At 48.1% G+C, this 17,670-nt stretch overlaps 6 protein-coding genes across 6 annotated transcripts; all 6 read left to right on the plus strand.

The window, feature by feature from the left end:
* The first annotated feature begins 1,503 nt into the window (after positions 1-1,503).
* On the plus strand, positions 1,504-3,512 carry EDB91DRAFT_1348835 (uncharacterized protein). Its single transcript, XM_041325989.1, has 13 exons — positions 1,504-1,589; positions 1,662-1,694; positions 1,756-1,775; positions 1,832-1,846; positions 1,898-1,936; positions 1,994-2,022; positions 2,077-2,090; positions 2,142-2,177; positions 2,363-2,422; positions 2,477-2,617; positions 2,671-2,896; positions 2,942-2,990; positions 3,044-3,512. Exons 1-13 carry the CDS (start codon positions 1,517-1,519, stop codon positions 3,254-3,256), a joined length of 948 nt encoding a protein of 315 aa, XP_041174325.1. The 5' UTR covers positions 1,504-1,516; the 3' UTR covers positions 3,257-3,512.
* A 147-nt stretch (positions 3,513-3,659) lies between these two features.
* Positions 3,660-5,279, plus strand: EDB91DRAFT_1057527 (uncharacterized protein; the record flags this gene model as incomplete). Its single annotated transcript, XM_041314081.1, has 4 exons — positions 3,660-4,099; positions 4,150-4,375; positions 4,437-4,572; positions 4,633-5,279. 4 exons carry the CDS (start codon positions 3,660-3,662, stop codon positions 5,277-5,279), a joined length of 1,449 nt encoding a protein of 482 aa, XP_041174326.1.
* A 1,851-nt stretch (positions 5,280-7,130) lies between these two features.
* EDB91DRAFT_1149256 (uncharacterized protein) lies at positions 7,131-9,970 on the plus strand. The gene is made up of 13 exons (XM_041319362.1): positions 7,131-7,306; positions 7,360-7,784; positions 7,833-7,894; positions 7,953-8,040; positions 8,097-8,149; positions 8,201-8,273; positions 8,323-8,544; positions 8,685-8,856; positions 8,908-8,999; positions 9,056-9,341; positions 9,400-9,526; positions 9,578-9,670; positions 9,738-9,970. Exons 2-13 carry the CDS (start codon positions 7,363-7,365, stop codon positions 9,869-9,871), a joined length of 1,824 nt encoding a protein of 607 aa, XP_041174327.1. The 5' UTR covers positions 7,131-7,306; positions 7,360-7,362; the 3' UTR covers positions 9,872-9,970.
* Positions 9,971-10,221: 251 nt separating this feature from the next.
* On the plus strand, positions 10,222-11,254 carry EDB91DRAFT_1238608 (NAD(P)-binding protein; the record flags this gene model as incomplete). The annotated part of the gene is made up of 5 exons (XM_041321744.1): positions 10,222-10,357; positions 10,409-10,822; positions 10,872-10,936; positions 10,968-11,026; positions 11,092-11,254. The coding sequence occupies 5 exons, from the start codon at positions 10,222-10,224 to the stop codon at positions 11,252-11,254; spliced, it is 837 nt and encodes a 278-aa protein (XP_041174328.1).
* Positions 11,255-12,940: 1,686 nt separating this feature from the next.
* EDB91DRAFT_643745 (uncharacterized protein) lies at positions 12,941-14,590 on the plus strand. The gene is made up of 5 exons (XM_041327972.1): positions 12,941-13,050; positions 13,104-13,545; positions 13,607-13,670; positions 13,723-14,086; positions 14,141-14,590. Exons 2-5 carry the CDS (start codon positions 13,316-13,318, stop codon positions 14,380-14,382), a joined length of 900 nt encoding a protein of 299 aa, XP_041174329.1. The 5' UTR covers positions 12,941-13,050; positions 13,104-13,315; the 3' UTR covers positions 14,383-14,590.
* A 1,259-nt stretch (positions 14,591-15,849) lies between these two features.
* Positions 15,850-17,434, plus strand: EDB91DRAFT_1348837 (uncharacterized protein; the record flags this gene model as incomplete). Its single annotated transcript, XM_041325990.1, has 5 exons — positions 15,850-15,928; positions 15,978-16,335; positions 16,391-16,454; positions 16,510-16,870; positions 16,930-17,434. The coding sequence occupies 5 exons, from the start codon at positions 15,850-15,852 to the stop codon at positions 17,169-17,171; spliced, it is 1,104 nt and encodes a 367-aa protein (XP_041174330.1). The 3' UTR covers positions 17,172-17,434.
* Positions 17,435-17,670: the final 236 nt, after the last annotated feature.

Raw genomic sequence — 17,670 nt, forward strand, 5'->3', positions numbered from 1 at the left:
GATAACGATTCGTCTTAATCATTCGCCACCAGCTGGGATCACTCAAGACCAGTATGGTCATATTTCAGGCCTTGGCGTTAGTTAGTGGCGAACTTGGTGGACACATATCGATGACGGCGTTCGTCCTGGATATATTACCATCCAGCGCTTGCGTCGCCGGCTGACACAGGCATTAATGCCACACAGGGGCTATGGATATCCGTTCTTGATAGCCTTGGTCGTTCGTAGTTATGCATCACTGTTGTATGAAATGAGCTAGGATCCTCTAGCCAGACATATGGAAAGTTTTAAGACAGTTTTAATGTGCAGAAAGCAGAAGCCAGCTACTACGGGCGCCCTCGAGTGAATCATAGTAAACTTTGCGGGGGTTCGTATTGGAGCTGCAACTTGAGTTCTTCGTACTATAGCCAACTCTGGCTGAACGATGTGAAAAGCTGTTTAGGATATCGAGAAAGCGTTTCGATGCCGTTCTTGTGTTCTCGACACTAGACATTTTAGGAATGGGAAAAGACACTGGCGCGAGTGCTTCCTAGAACCGCTCGGGATTGCATCATGATGGTGCCGGAACGTTCTTGAGAGACTTTTGATAACTTTTGATGAGATTTATGCGGCCGTCGGTCTAGGTCGGTCTTAACACCAGATCTAACCAAACAAAGGTGTGATACTACATACTTAACCTTCGAGAAAGTCATCATGCTTGTTGTCTGTCGACGAGCGCCTGCTCTCTCTCCGCGGAGCATAAGTAAAAACTCAGAGCTAAACAGACGGAGTCTCAGAGTCCCGACTCACCAACCTCTCTCACCTCAGTTCAATGGGTTCAATGCGACCCCTTGCAGTTGCAGCTTGCCTTCTCCGCATACGGTGGGCACAGCACCATCCTGTTCAACAAGTACCTTTTGAGATCAGTCGAAGTCCGAGGAGAGAGCGAGGGACATTGCCGAAAAAAAACCGAACAATTGCGTTGACCTTTCAAAGTTTGCATACATAATCGCCAACAACACGATGGTCGGTTCACGTTACACGTACTAGCACGTATAAGTACTTTGCTACACACGAGAAGCACGAAGTACGTTTTACACAAAAGGTCTCATCAAAGGTGACTGTCAATTACAATTGATTTGAGGATTGATCAAAATTTCTCAGATCTCCAGAATCATAGTAGTTCTGGCTGAAGCGTCCGACCGACACATTCTGGTGTACATAGCCACCGGTTTTGGCTATGCGCAAGCTTCACAGAGGCTCTAACTTGAGTAGACAAAAAACGGGGGAATTGTTGAGCTGGTCTGGTAGCCCAAAGAGAACCCTTGAAGCTGTGAAATCTCTGTCATAAGTACAGGCTGCAGGCTGTGCATCAAATGCCACTACTGGCTATCTCCGCTGATTCCCGTCAGTGATTTGCAGCTTCCTCATGATCGGATCATGATGACCAGAACTTGTTGCTTGCAATATTATTATATATCATGTATTGCTGTGAACTACTAACGGATACTTTCGTTTTCCTTCTTGTCCTGCAGTCATGCCATTCGTCTCAAACAACCCACACTGGCTGGGGCAGATCGGGGAAGCCCAGATATACGGCTATTTTATCGGTGTGTACGCCCATGTAGAGGCTCGCCGTTTTTTTCGCTCTTGGATACTGAATCATCTCTCCTTTTACACAGTCGCCTCATCTGTGGTGGTGATGTATGACTACGGTGAGCGAGTTACGAATGTCGCCTCCTGCGCGTTGTTGATCACCTTATCTCACTTTATTAGTGCTTGGAGTCGGGGAAGAAGTACGTTTACAGGCCATTTTGTCGTCGCATTGAGCTAACGATAGCAATTGATTAAGTTCGAGTTGATCTGGGTGAGTTGAAGAGGCGAACTCTTGTCGATGCAGGATACTTACTTTCGCCAGGGAAAACGCTGGTCGTTCATGACCTTTCTGTATGCCCTCGTTCGTAACCTCTTTCATGATTTGATGAGCGACTCTCGCTGATATTGGCAACTCAAGGTTCGTTATACAGGTATACTGTATGCTGTGTCAGTCCTTAAGTGCTCGCGCTTTTACTTCGAACTCACATGATATCATTCCAGCGCGAATATACTTTGTATGTATCGGTGTCGTTGTCATCGACAAGCTTCACGCTAAACGATCACAGTCAACACACCAACAATATATATGCCTGACTCGGTATGTACTACATCAATCATACTTGGTTTCTCGCTTTCTCATCATATCATTCCATAGGGGTCAGTCTCACATTTTTTGCACTTGCGCTTCAATATCTAATTCATTCATCAACCTTCGGACCTTGATAGGTGTGAGTTGCTCGACGATCGTTCGATGGGAAGTAGGTTGTGCTCACAAAACGTATTATAGGTGCCGTCATGGAACTTATCATGTACTGGTCTTCGATGGTGGTTAACGCAGCGTTAGGTGGTACGTGCTGTCGTTAACTTGGTGACATATCGGCTTAACTCTTTCGGTGTGGAGCGATCGTAATTGTCCGAATATATGCCATGTACCAACGGTCGAGGGTAGTCCTCACTGGATTAATCATCATTTTTATCCCGTTTACCCTCAGCGAGGCAATAATGGGCGGCCTGGGTGCTAAACCGATAAGACTGTCAATATGTAGGTCGGCACATTGATTCTTGCGTATGTATGTTCATGTTCGTCACAAACAGCGGAAGAATTTGTCCTATTCGGCACGTACGAATGCATCTCCTTGACCCGATCTCGCCTCGTGGATGAAACATGGATTCTTGGAACGACGTGGGAGCTCTTGACGTTCCTGCTGGCAATGTGGATCTTCGTGAAGCATCTTCTCGAACTGCGCAAGACAACCCCGGATTGGGGCATAGAGGACTGCTTTTCGGTCTTGATGAAAAATCACGCGCTTTACTTTTTCGCGTGAGTCATTTGCCCTAGTCAATTAACCCCACTCAAGCATTGTAGTTTTCTGCTCACATGTAGCATGAACCTCAGCAACCTATACCCAGGGATTGTGCGTTTATTATATCTGATGGCGATTGATATCCGTGTTGATGTACGTGGCAGGAAAACAATCCGACTGGGTACATCATCCACGAGGGATTCTTGCAACTTTTCACTACCATTCAGCAGTTCATTCTTGGACCCCGACTTGTGATCAGCATGCGACGGTATCATGCCCAGCTTGTTTCAGATTCTGACATGGCTACGCAGATGTCAACGATAGCATTTGGTGAAGGGAGATGTGCCTCTGTGGGCGGTGCTGACAGTGCTGTATAGACTTAGATGCGAACTTGGTGCGGAAATGAAACTTTGAAGTGTGACAAACCACAAACTCAGCGGGACTCCGAGTCAGCGCTCGTACTGCTAGTCTCCCCAAGTCAGGCCTTGAAAGAAGGAAGACAGTTGTTCCTTGTTCCGCTCGTACTACCACCAAGACTATTAATATTTAGCACCTGAATCTCCATATACATTATTTGTGTAAATATGATACGGTTTACTGCGCGTGATGAATAGGTTTACAAATCAAGTCCGCACTAGCACTATGTAACTAACGCCCGAGGTAGTATAAAAAGTATACTAGTATCAGGTCAGATCAGCTTTGTATCTGACCATCTGTTTCTTACTCTTGTCCGATTTTCAGCTCTCTGGTTACGATTGAGAGATGTCTAGTGATCAAAGCATGGCGAAAGTGCCCACCACTGGCAATCCCGGATATTTACCTTACTCGCCTCAGACCACCAAAGCTCAGACCCTTCCATTGTCGTCTCTCGCAGCGCACAACATACACACCGTGCGCATTACCTGGGTTGATCTAATCAACGATACTCGCATTCGTGTTCTTCCCCTCTCATCCTTTCAGCGCCTTCTCGCCTCCTCTAGACCGGGGATAACTATCTCCCAATGCCTCTTCGGCATCGCAGGTATCAGGATCGCATCTGGGTTTGGGGCCACAGGGGAGTACCTGCATGTGGTGGACTTATCATCCATTAGATTGTGTTCCTATGCACCGGGTCATGTAAGTATTATGGGCTGGTTCCAGGACAAGGTCCCTGCTCCAGGTCGGGTGCTTGGCACGGGTGTGCCAATGTGTCCACGATCAACACTGAAACGTATTGTCGAGTGCGTCCTCTCCAACACAATTTGAATGTTGAACTTAATTAGACCTTCAGCACTGCCAAATCTCACAATGCTGCGTTTCTCGTTGGATTTGAGACCGAATTTATTCTCCTCAAAAGCACGAATCCGATCGAGGCGGTCAATTCGCACGGTTGGAACGACTCGCGAGCGCTACTTTCAGGAACCAAAGAAACAGAAGTGATCGAGGAGATCGCGCATGGACTCGTCGATAGTGGGATCGAATTGATGATGTATCATTCCGAAGGAGCGCCAGGGCAGGTTGGTGGTCCCAACCTCTTGTTCGTGATTTCCGGTGTGCTAACTGCATGCTGCAACATAGTACGAGATCGTGACGGGTCCACTGCCACCTCTTGAAGCTGCTGATGCGCTCGTACACACACGGGAGACGATCGTCAACATCGCAAGCAAGCACGGGCTTCGTGCGACGTTTGCACCCAGGTTAAATATGGATAACTGTACGCGCTATTCCTCGCACCCTGAGTCTAGTATCTTCTCTGATTTGCACTCTCATATAGGTGGCAGTGGAGCACACACTCACATCTCTGTGCACCCTGTCAGTTCTGGACAACCATCTGGAACTCAGTCGCCAGCGAGTAACAAGAATCAGGCATCAGACAATCTTCTCACTCCTCTCGAACGCGTTTTCCTAGCTGGTTTACTCAACCACCTTCCAGCTGCCTGTGCCTTCACACTACCCCTACGTGCCTCCTATGCACGCATGCTCGATGGGATTTGGAGCGGTGGTACATGGATCGCGTGGGGGAAGGATAACCGCGAAGCGCCTGTGCGCTTTTGTGTTGCTCCTGTGCACGTAGAACCAGAGCCTGCAACCCCCGCCAACGCTGCGTCGAAGAACCGCTTTGAAATCAAATGTATAGACGGCACGTCTTCCCCCTACCTCGTTCTCTCCGGTCTCCTCGGCTCCGGGCTCCTTGGTATCCAATCTCAAGCACCGCTCGTTGAGCAGAGTTGTGCTAAGCCTGCTGCAGAGATGACAGAGGCAGAGAGGGAGACAATGGGCGTGAGGCGGCGTATGCCGTTGACTTGGGAGGAGGCGAGGGCTGCACTGGAGGGAGATCAGGCGTTTAGGGGCTTGTTTGGGGGCCTTGTGGAGGGATTCTTATCGGTGGGGAAGGTGAGTCATCTGTTTGTTGGGTTGTGATCTATTGTGTTTTCTTCACTTTTCAACTTTCTTGCCATATGATGTTCGCGGATGCTGATAGATCCTTGTTTTTAGACTTTGGATGAGCTTTTACACTCTCCGGCAAGCGAGGCGGAGAGAGTACAGATGCTCGTCGAGACTTTTTGAAATGGCAAGCTTTCAGGTTTCTTCAATGGTCACCACGCTTTGTTTGGATAGGCCTGTGTTAGATGATGATCACATGATTCGTTGATCATCGCTCCTGAAGGCCGGCAGTTGAACTGATGCAAGTGTCGTAAGAACAATGTTCCCGATCACCACGATGTTCACAGCCTTTTGGGGCCTCGGTATTCAAGAATTCCGCGGATGGGACTACATACTATATAGTATGACGGTTTCCTGACGCTTTGTTAGTACCAGAATTCACGCAATCCCCATGCGTGAGCAATGTGTGCACGTTCACATGAAGTGATCGTATCTTGATATCAGGGTTTTTCACGGTATCCGGCGAACTCGCCGCCAAATAATTGTCTGAAACGTAGATCATCGATGGCGTACAAAATCTCGACTCAAGAAACAAGTGCGTTGAAAGCCCTACCCCATGACACCCAGGTGCGATTTTGGCTGGTAATCACAGCTGCACACAGACCCAATACTTATATACGTCTCACTTCTAGCAATATGCCCTACGTGGAAGCGTAACAAACCTTGATCTACTCGTGAAAAACCTGCCTTCTTCACGTGAACACAAACTGATCTTGCTCCCGGTGTTTCATGCTCTCCTGGATGCTTCTTGTATACCTGAAGTCGTGACGAGGACACGCTCCATTGAAATCATCCAATTGCTAAGTACTGTTTCCTTGGGATCGTGAAAGTCATTGCCAGTGGTGATCCCCAAGCCGGTGCACATAATTCGGCAGACGCAGATTCCCATCATCACCCGCTTTCTGACCTCCAAGTGGGATAGTATGCTATTCCCATAGACGGCGAGGGCCGCAAGGGAAGTAACAGCGAAGAAACGAGCGAACATTGTGTTGGGTAGAAAGACTAGGGAAATGCGTTGAAAGAGTGTGGGGGAGCTTGCAAGTGGAGAGCTGGTTGAAAGAGGTGGATTCTGAAGAATCAAACGCATTGCAGTTCGCCTTTTATACCATGAAGGCACGCTGCGACCCGGCTGCTCCGCTTTGCCGATGAGCTACTTACCGCTAGTCGGGCCATGGTCTAGAGCGTAGAAGCAATTGAATGTGTTTTACGTGAATCTCATCTTGGCAGCCATGTTGACCGAATAAATACTGATGATCTGGCTCGGGGGAACACCAGAGAACGTCACAAAGTTGCTCTAATGCTGTATAGTCCGAATGCCGTAGTTGAGCGATATGCGACTTGATGTGCCTCCTGGAGTTGGCTGGAATGACTATCTGATTGACTTCTTACACAGCCGAGGCGTAAATTTTTCGAACTAAGTGTCATTTTGTCGGTGACAGACGTACCGCACAACATAACTCAAGTAGCACAAACCATGTGCACTTGCTTATCGGCATAACATCGAGCTATATCCACCCGGGTCACCGGTATGGCCCGGTTGTGATCGACGGGTAAATACTGAAAAATGACACGGACTGGCCCACCGTGGATGTCTGTGGAATGGAAGCTATAACACAATTAATGTGACTAGACTACATACACCAGTCGGATGAAGAACCTGATGATCATGAGAGAAGCTCTCTCACCTAGTCTCTTTTAGACAGACCATAGACGAAAGAATATAGTTGTTGTTTTGGTTGAAAGCAAAGGAGAGATATTGATGAGGCCCCTGCCAGTGGAAGCTCCCCTATACTTCGTACTGATTAGCCGTGGCTGTGCAGCACACGGCTCAATATTCAATACCATCGATGGGCAAGGACAAGAAGCATACAAATAAAGCTGCTGCAAAGGCGGCAAAAAAGCAGAAAGCAGAAGCCAAGGTTACTAAAAAAGAAAAGAAGAAGAGCAAAAAAACGACTGATGCACCTTCAGAAGACGAAGATTTGGAGGCCATCCTCGACAAGGTGATTTTCATCACATGCATCCGTGATCGTGCTGATCCAATCGTGCATGCTAGTAGATGAAGCATGAGTGGGAAGATGCGCACAAGGTCACGGAGGAGTTGGTTGAGGGCCCACCCTCCAGGCGCGCGAATGCGACTCTGACCCCATGTCCAAGCGGGAACTACTTGTGGTGCATCGGAGGAGAATTTTTCAGCGATGATGGCAAGGCCTATTTCTACAACGACGTCTACCGCTACAACCCTGACAAGGACGAGTGGCGCAAGTTCGTCAGTCCTACATGCCCTGGGCCACGCAGCGCACATGCCGTGATCGCTTCGCCTGCTGGAGGAGGAAAGCTCTTCCTATTCGGCGGCGAATTTAGTTCTTTGTATCAGAATACTTTTCATCACTACAGGGATTTTTGGTGCTTTGATATCAGCACTCATTCGTGGGATCGTTTGGATACTAAGATCAGGCCCAGTGCGAGGTCAGGACATCGGTACGTAAGAAATGCTTGCGTACTTCTTCTATGCTTAGCGTGATACAGGATGGCAATGTGGAAGCACTACATAGTCCTCTTTGGCGGTTTTTATGACCCAGGGTTTCGCAGTACGTCTCTAGCATGGGATGCCGCTTGTTCATTATGCACTAGCATATATCAATCAAGCCCAATATTTAAACGACACCTGGGTATTTGACACTCAAGAGTACAAATGGCGACAAATCGATTTTAAGGATACTGATCGGAAACCGTCGTGCGTTGTTCCATGTTTACTTCTGTGACTTGGACCTAACCTTGACCACTACGTAGCGCAAGAAGCGGGTTTTCATTTCTTTCTACGCCAGACGGCCTTGTTTTACATGGTACGTTCTCAATTTCGTCATCTGACACCACTTCTCTTATAATACATGCAGGAGGTTATTGTAAAGAATACACCAAGGGTAAACGTCCTGTTGGCGTGATGCTCGACGACACCTGGTTTCTCCGGTAGGATTTGCCGTTTTTTGCTTCCTATCACACCTCATCTCGCACACAGCATGTCCCTCGAAACTTCCCCGTCTCCATCCTCGTCCACAGTCTCCTCGGATCCGCTGGTTTTAAAATGGGAAAGGCGAAAGAAACTATCCTTCGCGCCGCACACCCGTAGTGGTTGCACGATGGCGCTGTGGTCAGCCAAGGGTATGGGCATCCTGTTTGGCGGTGTGACAGACGATGAAAGGGATGAAGAAAGCCTCGAGAGCGTGTTCTGGAACGATCTGTGAGTCATTGTAAGGAGCCTGGGTATTCTTGTGCAGGTTTTTTATACGGGTTTCAAACACGGGATCGCCTCGTGAGATGTTATCTTTGCTTGCGTGCTCTGTCGATCGTGGAACAGGAGACTGACCGACTTTTGCGTAGCTACGGATACCAACTCGCTGGTAATGGGCGTTGGCAATCGATGACACTCAAGAAGCCGAAAAAGGCTGGGAAAGGTGGAAGGCAAAAGCCTGTAGCTATTCAGCAGGGTGCACATGAAGATTCGGACGAAGATGATGATGCAGTCAAGACCAAAGAGACTAAGCGCCCTGAGGTCTGATTTCACTCATGCAGGTGGTGTTGGATATTGAGAAAAGAATAGCAGGAGCCCGATGTTGATGCTGACGACCCAATGCTGACGGCCCCAATACCACGGTACAACGCTATGCTAGCTGTGCTGAGGAACACACTGTACATGTACGTGGTTTCTGTAACGATCAATCGTGCCTGAATCACGTCTCCTCCCCTATCAGCTATGGCGGCATCTTCGAGCGTGGGTCGCGAGAATACACGCTCGACGATTTCTACTCGATCCAGCTCGACAAGCTTGAACGGTACACGTGTCTCAAGCACAGCGGCATCGTTATCCCAGCTGAGGGCGACGAGAGCAGTACCGACGAGGATGACGAAGATGCGGAGAGCGATGAGGACGATGACAGTGATGACGAGATGCGGATAGGGAAAGATGATGCGGACTTCAAGCTTAAAGTGCTCAGCGAGAACCCCATCGATGAAGTAGACGAGCCCGTAGATGTACGGGTGAGTGCACACATTGGGTTACGCAGTTGGTGCAGTGAAGATTGACGGAGCATCAAAGCACCACGAGTTACATGCGCAAGCGACAGCGTTCATGGGTGTGTCTAAAGACACCACGCGTTCTGCGGAGGATGTGATTAGCACACCAGGACCAGGTGAAACGCTAGCCATGTTTTATGCTCGAAGTCGTAAGTTTTACTTTATTCACAGTCTGCCCTTCAGCACTGATGATCATCAAGGCGAATATTGGACACAGAAAGCCCACGGCGTGAGTGAGAATCGGGGAAAACAACTCAGGAGGGATGGCTTCAGCTTTGCAGAAGAGCGATACGGTACGCTTCATCATATTTGGTCGGTATTGACTGCGGGTCGCTGATCATACACTTTGTGCACCGTTAGCGGAGTACAAGCCCATCCTTGAAGAAGTGGAGAAGATCCTATCCGAGGCCGGCCTCGATGAGGACGAGATGAGAACAGGTGCTGCTCAGACTGGCGGATGCGGAGGTATATTATCAAGTCGGAACCGTCGGTGAATAGTTGATATCGCAGGATATATTTGACAAGGGTGTAACAAAATTATAACATACCAATCTGGTCAGCATTAACAGGTTCAGTTTTCATTTATAACCCGAGTGTTTCAGCAGGTTTACCTGTCTAAGGATGTCAAAGGCGCCCGTGCTGCACGTGTCTACAAAAGCTATTCATAATTGCGAGGCTGTTCCGCCTGATTACAAGGCGCCAGTTGAACAGGTGACTATTATCCCTTATGCATATGCATATATATGGCTTTGCGACTCGACATTTCACACCTCGACACTCTTGATCACTGATCACCTATCCGAATCACTTGGTTATCGTTCAGCACACACTGCTACAGCGCCTCATGGATCTCGGATTGAAAGGAGTGCATGTCCTCGTTACAGGTCGTACTTCTACGATATCCTATGGCACTACTGACCTGACAATTCGAGCAGGGGCAAGCGGCGCCATCGGGCTCGAGACTGTAAAATTGTTTTGCGGTATATCAGACATTTGTTCTTGAATGACGAGTATTGAGTTGAAAACGTCAGCGCTGGGTGCCAATGTGACCGCACATTATAACTCGAAGTTTGGCCCGATCCAGGAGCTTCTGGCTTCGAACGCCAATCTTCAACATGTCCAGGCGAATCTGTCTCAAGAGGAGGCCGTGGTGGCTATGTTCGAGTCGCTGTCTATTATGCCTCATGGCCCCGCTCAAGTAGCCATCGTCAACCACGCCGTATATCCTACGTCAGATGTCCCCATTGCAAGGATGACACTGGACCGGTGGAACACCACCATAACTACGAACCTGACGTCGTCATTCCTGGTGTGTAGAGAGTATTTGAAGCATCTTGAAAATGCGTCCTCTTGTATCAAGGAAAAGGCAGCGATTGTGCTTATCGGAAGTACTGCTGGGAAGTATGGTGAAGCCAACCACGGGGACTACTCTGCGACAAAGAGCGGTAAGTAATGATTTCCTGCGCAATTAGGCACAAACTCATCATATTCTAGCAATGATGTACGGGTTGAATCTGACACTGAAGAACGAAATTGTGAAGATAGCCCCAAAAGGCAGGGTCAACTGTATTGCTCCCTGGCTGGGTCAAGACATCCAGGACTAAAGTAACCTTGAAGGATCCTCAAACCGTGTATCGCGCATTGGCCACGTCAGTGATATCATTATCATGCATGACTCAGTACGCAATTCATACTGAATTTTGTGCCACCGTAGGATTCCGCTCAAGAAGGTGGCCATACCAATGGATGTCGCAACACAGGTTGTGGTTCTTGCGTCGTCTACCCTCTCTGGACACGTCACAGGTCAAGTAGTGATGGTTGAGGGCGGAATGGAGGGTAGACTCCTAAACAGACCAGAAGATTTGCAAGGATCTTGACTCCTTTTTACTTCCTTTTTTTGGGGGGATAAACGCTTCGTCTATGTAAGGGATAACCATAGCTTGATGGTTTTGGCAGAATTAGCGTAGCGCTATTATTGCAGCACAGGGAAAATATCCTCCTGATGGTGGGACGTCTTCGATGTTGCTTACAATTCATGCTTGCTGCCGACGCGGGATACTATCTCTTGAGTGCACGATTGTACGGGTGGTGCAAGGTGTGTCCAGTCCTAGAATGATACTACCACTCGATCTTCGTGGTTGCCTATGCAATGCTCGAACACGTCCTGTTGTCTCCTGAGGCCGTTGTGCATAAGCATAAATATGAGTCGTACGACCTACGGATTTATCTCCATATAGCATCCTTTAAAACTTACTTATTATCTTTTTGTACCTCTTCCTTGGCGCTGTCCAACCCTTCCCTACCATCCCCCAGGGTGGCCAAGCGTGTGCTGTATATAGTTGAGCGTCGTGTCAATCGACCAGTGTTACGAAATTGGACTCGTTACGCTGCGGCTATGGACTTGGCCGCAGTCAGCTGATAAGACTGCCAAGACAGCGGATTGGAGGTCACCGCGGTCACCGCAGAAGAGGCGCTTTTAAGTCATGAAGGACAGAGAAATAATGAGCACGCACCATTGCTGCGATGTTCCTTGGTGTTCGTTCAAGCCAGCACGTTGCTTTATACAGACCTGTGAAGGTGTTGAAATTATGGCCATCCATATCCAAAACCGTACGCATCTTCGATTAGACAATGACGCTATAACTACGGCGCGCCTTCGAGGCAGAGCGTTCCCTCGGTTGTGGAGAGTTGCTACAATGCCTGTTGCGTTGCTGAGCGAAGGGGGGGAATACAAGTGCATTGGATTATCAACTACACTGAAGAGTTATCGGTCAGCCTAAGATTCCGCACAGATGGCCGGCCTCCTTAACTTGCCAAGCGATCCGTTTTGGACGGCGAATTTGAGGTTGAACTTTTTACCTCTTGACAGTTAACCAATTAGATAACGCACCTCCTGAGCCTACTTCCGGCAACACCCAGGCTGATGTAATGTAAGTATGTGTACTACCATCATTATGTTGTATGTAATGATAGGGTCGATGGTGTGCAGGGAGTTCTGGAATTTCTGACATGCTGCTACTACATGGCAGGCTGGCAGCCGCCCATCATCGATTAGCGTTCATGGCAAATCCTTTGCCACGCGTACATTATGTCATGATCACATAGATCTTCATACATAGCTCAGATCACTGAAGGGCATTCGAAAAGGAGGACTGAAAGAAGAGGAATCGGTGACGTTTGTAAGTGACTCGATCTGGCAGCTATATTTGGCAACGGCCTCTGATCCAAACAACCCTTACGGAAATGTTCCTGCCAAGTGCCACCAAGTGCTTTGGTTTACCTGATTCTATGGGTCACCGGCCCTCTTTCTGATTACATGACTGACCCGAGATTCCCCGAATTCATGCTAGCCTTGTCGTGTCATTGTCATGTCAAACAAGGCGAAGGGCCAAGGAGCACCGCCTATCATTTCACTTCCGTGGAAAGCCTACCACAGCTTGTCAAGGTAAATACCATGATGAGTCTATCTTTGTCCTGGGTCTCAATGAATTGGCGTATCCACAGCACGATTTGAGTGGGCAAGCTTAGAGTTTCGTTGATCTTCACTGATGCCACTCGAAAATTCCGGGTTGCTCACTGGCATCGGTGCATCCCTTTCATCCTCGTGTTTCAACGGTTATCGGCTTCTTTTACAGTGCCAAGGTTGAAAAATCGCGATAAAGGCGGATAAACGGTGGGTAACGAGTTAATGAAATCATGTCATGGAAACTCCATTCATACCCTCAGGCAGTGCTCGAATCGTTCTCGAAGTTAGAGGCCTGAATAGGTTCAGTCGGACTGGGGGTATTTAAATTACCCCTTCCTCTCATTTCCTCCAGGATCTATCTCCTTACCTTGATCGCTCCTCCGTCTTCTAGAACACGCCGGAGGATCCTCTCTGGCAGTACTAGTAGTAGCACTGACATTCGGAAGCTGTTGGGATCACCCAAGTCATCGACATGACCGCCGCACACGACAATATCACGGTAGTGTTGCCTCCACCAGTCGTCCAGAAAAAGTCCTCGTATTCTTCAATATGGGAAACCAAGTGCAACTTCGAAATCGATGCGTTGGCCATTGAAAACGATGTGACGGTCATGGCGAGGTTGAAAAAATATTTACTTGTGGAAGTCGATGCAGAGCAATCTACATTGCCCATGGCTGTCTATTGCTTCATGACTGGTGTCATGTGCGTACATCATTATGAACATATTTCTCACTTCGTAACTGACTTTTGATTTTTTTTTCAGTAATGCTCTCATATTCTCAGCTATATTTATCTGGTGTGGCTCTCAGACAGGGAACACTGTGCAAGTATGAACACTTCCAAAAATGAGAAAACCCCAAGCTAATGTTCGACACATAGCTTGCGCTTGCCGTTGCTCGCCTTCTCAACTGGGACCACGATTCCACCTTCCGCCTTGTAGACCAACAAGCACTTTGCTCATTAATATCTTTCGCGTTTGCCATCTTCCTCGGCGGCGTCATAGGCGACAAGATAGGCTGCAAGACAAGGGCATGGCTCTTCTTGGGTACATTCATTCAGGCCCTGTTCACGATAGCATCCGCAGTCTTAATGTGGGAAGGTAGAGAGAGCAGTGTTGCAGATGCTCGCTATGACCCCGCGTGGACTGACACGTTGTCATTTGCATTCACCGGGTTCCTGAGTGCAAGCATGGGCCTGCAGGGCGTCATGGCGAAGCGGGTCAACTCTCACTTCTCCACTACGGGTGCGCATCCACCGACTTTTTGTTTTTATATTTTTCTCATCCTGACCCACGCAGTTGCGCTCACGACGACATGGTGTGAGCTCATGGCCGACCCCAAGCTTCTTGACGTCCGTCGGCTGGTCCCCTCGCGTGATCACAAGATCCTCACTGTCATATGTTTCATGCTTGGAGGCTTCTTCGGCCGTGCGTCGCTCGACAAGATTGGTTCTGCTAACACGCTCGGAATCGCCGCGGGTATCCGTGTAGTCGTTAGCGTGTGGTGGCTCTTCGTTCCGGAGAAGAGCACCAGGATGTAAGCATAAAGCATTCTGTCTGTATGTACGTTGTGTTTTCTGATGAGGAGAGGAGGACAATGAGAAGGGATAAAATATTTGTATAGACGATACTGGGGCGCTGGACGATCGGTTATCAGTATTACATAGAGTTCTTTTTTTTGCATTCTGTAAGTTATCATTCTTATGACTTTGTACTGCGGCCGTCCAATATAGAGACGAGATACAAGTGACCAACCAATCTTAAGTGTCCGAACCACGTACCGCACAAGTGTACGCAGTTAATTTTAATCTGCTTAAAAGCTTATAAACCCAATCAATATCGCGATCATCTGTCAGATAACCCCTGTCTATGTCCACGGCGCTCTTTATAACGTTCGATTTACAGTCACGGTTGTGATGTCTCAACGGGCAATTTGTTTGGAATGATTCACATGGTAAATACACTGGTAAAGCCGACTCCATCGATCCGCCCATTGCCAATGTAGTAGAGATCGGCTACGTCGGGTGAAAATATGTTTTGGTCGGAGCGCTGTAGGCCTTCAAGTCGTGCATAAAAAAAATCCGTTGCGCAATAGTGGCGCGGCCCTTATCTTTGGCATTCCTCCAAAGTGTCCTTGGCATGCATCGTTATCTCTTCTGGATGTCGGTTGTTGCCGTAGACCGCACGGGGAGTCCTATTTTGTTTTTTTGATAAACCGACAAGTCCTGAATTTGTATTTCCTATCGAGAGCTATCCTCCATGGATAGCAGTTCGGTTATCATGAGCGCGCCGAACCGTACGAGCAACACTGTCATCACTGGGGGACAAGGTGGGTGTCCTGTGATGGCTTGATATTGGTATTTTGCCATTCAAGACGGCGGTCGTCACCAGTCATCAGTTTATGTGGCTGACGCGACGTCTATTTGGCAACAGCCTCAGATCCAAACAATCGTGTAAAATATTTTACAATGAGTGCTTACCGACTCCCAAGCAGCAACCGAAGTACCAAGGAGTTTGGTCTTTCAGATTCCGATCGTATCTGATAAGAGTTAGTAGATCCATTCATTTTGTGCAATGGGAGTGGAGTTACCGCGAGTCGGTGACAAAGTGGTGAAGAGAATTCGCTGCGAATGTTCTACTTCCACGCCACACATATCTCTATCATATCGTTGCAGGGGTCAAATGGAAACTTACGGCGTTGAGTCGATAATCTTCGAGGGTCGGGTACCTGTGATACCGGAGAAGAACATCAATAATCCTTCACCACTGCAGCTACAGTCACTTCCTTTGCATGGCAGTAAGTAAATTCAACTGTACGACAAGTGTCCCATTCATCTCACCTTGAGTATATTACGCGTCAGTCGGGATACCACGGTGCACTTGTCAAAATTCTATTGCTGCCTTCCGTCGCTACAAGCAAATATACGTTTACACATGTTGACGGCGTTTGAGAGGCGATTAACGAGTTAATGAAGGGTCAATGAACCAAGAACGTACAAAATCGTACCATGACGATGGAAATTTCAATTGAATGCCACCGCGTACATAACGTATTCCCGCTCGATCCTGAAAAACAGACTGAGCCTGGTGGGTACTCCGTTCAGCCGGATACATCGACGGACTTCTTCCTTAAAAGCGCAGGGTATCCTTCTTATTTCCTGTGAGGACTCCCTTCCTTTTGACTTTAATCTCTTCTCCGTTTCTGAGAACGAGCTTGAGCTCGACGACGACCCTGGTGGTGGTACCTTTGACGATTCAAATAGTAATTCAAATACTTTCGAAGTGATCAACATGAACGCCGCCCAAAACCAGACGTTACCTCCACCTGCCGTGCAGAGCGGGCAGAACTCGCAGTATTCGATGCAGAAGGATAACTGCGATGGTGAAGATAGTTCTATGACTATGGCGAAGTTGAAAAAACATTTACTTGCGGAAATTGATGGAGAGCAGTCTACCGCGCCCTTGTCTGCATATTGCTTCATGACTGGTTTCATGTGCGTAGACCTACTCTTCATCTACTTTGCATCTCACTCGTCATTTTTCCCCCAGTGATTCGGTTATTTTTTCTGCTGTATTTGTCTGGTGCGCATTCCAAACGGGAAACAGTGTACAAGTATGTGTACCTTTGCGATTGCAGAGGATCCTTCCTAACTAACATCATTCGATAGCTTGCCCTTGCCATCGCTCGCCTATTCAACGGGCAAAACGATCACTCCTTCCATATCGCAGATCAACAAGCGCTTTGCTCAGTGCTCACGTTCATTTTCGGTGCCTTCATCGGCCGCCTCGGCGATAAGATCGGCTGCAAGACACGACTGTGGCTGGCTCTCGGCACATTTATTCAAACCGTATTTACGATGGCTGCCGCTATCGCAATATGGCAGAGTAACTCGGGCAGCGTTGCTGATTCGCGCGCCGACCCTGCATGGACTGACACGCTGTCCTTTGTGTGTATCGGGTTCATGAGCGCGAGCATGGGCTTGCAGGGGATTATGGGGAAGCGTACCAATACCCAGTTCACTACTACAGGTATGTTTCAGGCGTCTCCAGGAGTTATTGGCGTTTTGTTGATCTTTATCTTCATACAGTTGTGCTCACGACGACTTGGTGTGAGCTCATGGCTGACCCCAACCTCTTTCACATTCGCCGACTCGTCATTTCGCGCGATCACAAAGTCATGGCTATTCTCTGCCTGTTTCTCGGGGGCTTTGTTGGTCGTGCATTGATCGACAGTATTGGTTCTGCTGGTACGCTGGGCATCGGCACAGGTATCCGTTTGATTATCAGCGTTTGGTGGCTTTTCGTCCCGGAGAAGAAGGCCAAGAAGTAAATGTGTATATGAAGTGCTCGTATACGCGATTATTCCGTGTGTAATTCTTTATTTCGTCGGGGATGACTAGAAGACGACATGCTACGTGTGGTGACGGGTAGAAGAGGATGACGAGAGGAGGATAGAGAGGAACTTTTAAGATTAGAGAGTCGAGGCTAGTAGCATATTGCATTTTTATTGTAGTATTGCATAGAGTTTTTTTTTTTGACCTTACATACCATAGCTATCGTAGTTCGAGGAATAGACATCACGGTTCCGCCCAAGTTTTGCCAGTGGACGTCATTTTGATATCTAAGGTTAGCTTATAAGTTGATTTAAACGACAAAATTTACCCAGCCAAGGTAAATGTCGTAAATTAGGTTCCTATGATACTACTTACACGATATACTTTGCCGCTCGCCGATAAGCCAGAAGCCAACCAGAAGCGCTGGATATGATGCGTCGTATTACCGCGCGTGAAATTCACACTGTACTGTGCTACTGCGACCAGCGCCAAAAA

Source organism: Suillus paluster (assembly GCF_016628075.1).
Source record: "Suillus paluster strain FC165 chromosome Unknown EDB91scaffold_53, whole genome shotgun sequence".
Taxonomy (NCBI): domain Eukaryota; kingdom Fungi; phylum Basidiomycota; class Agaricomycetes; order Boletales; family Suillaceae; genus Suillus; species Suillus paluster.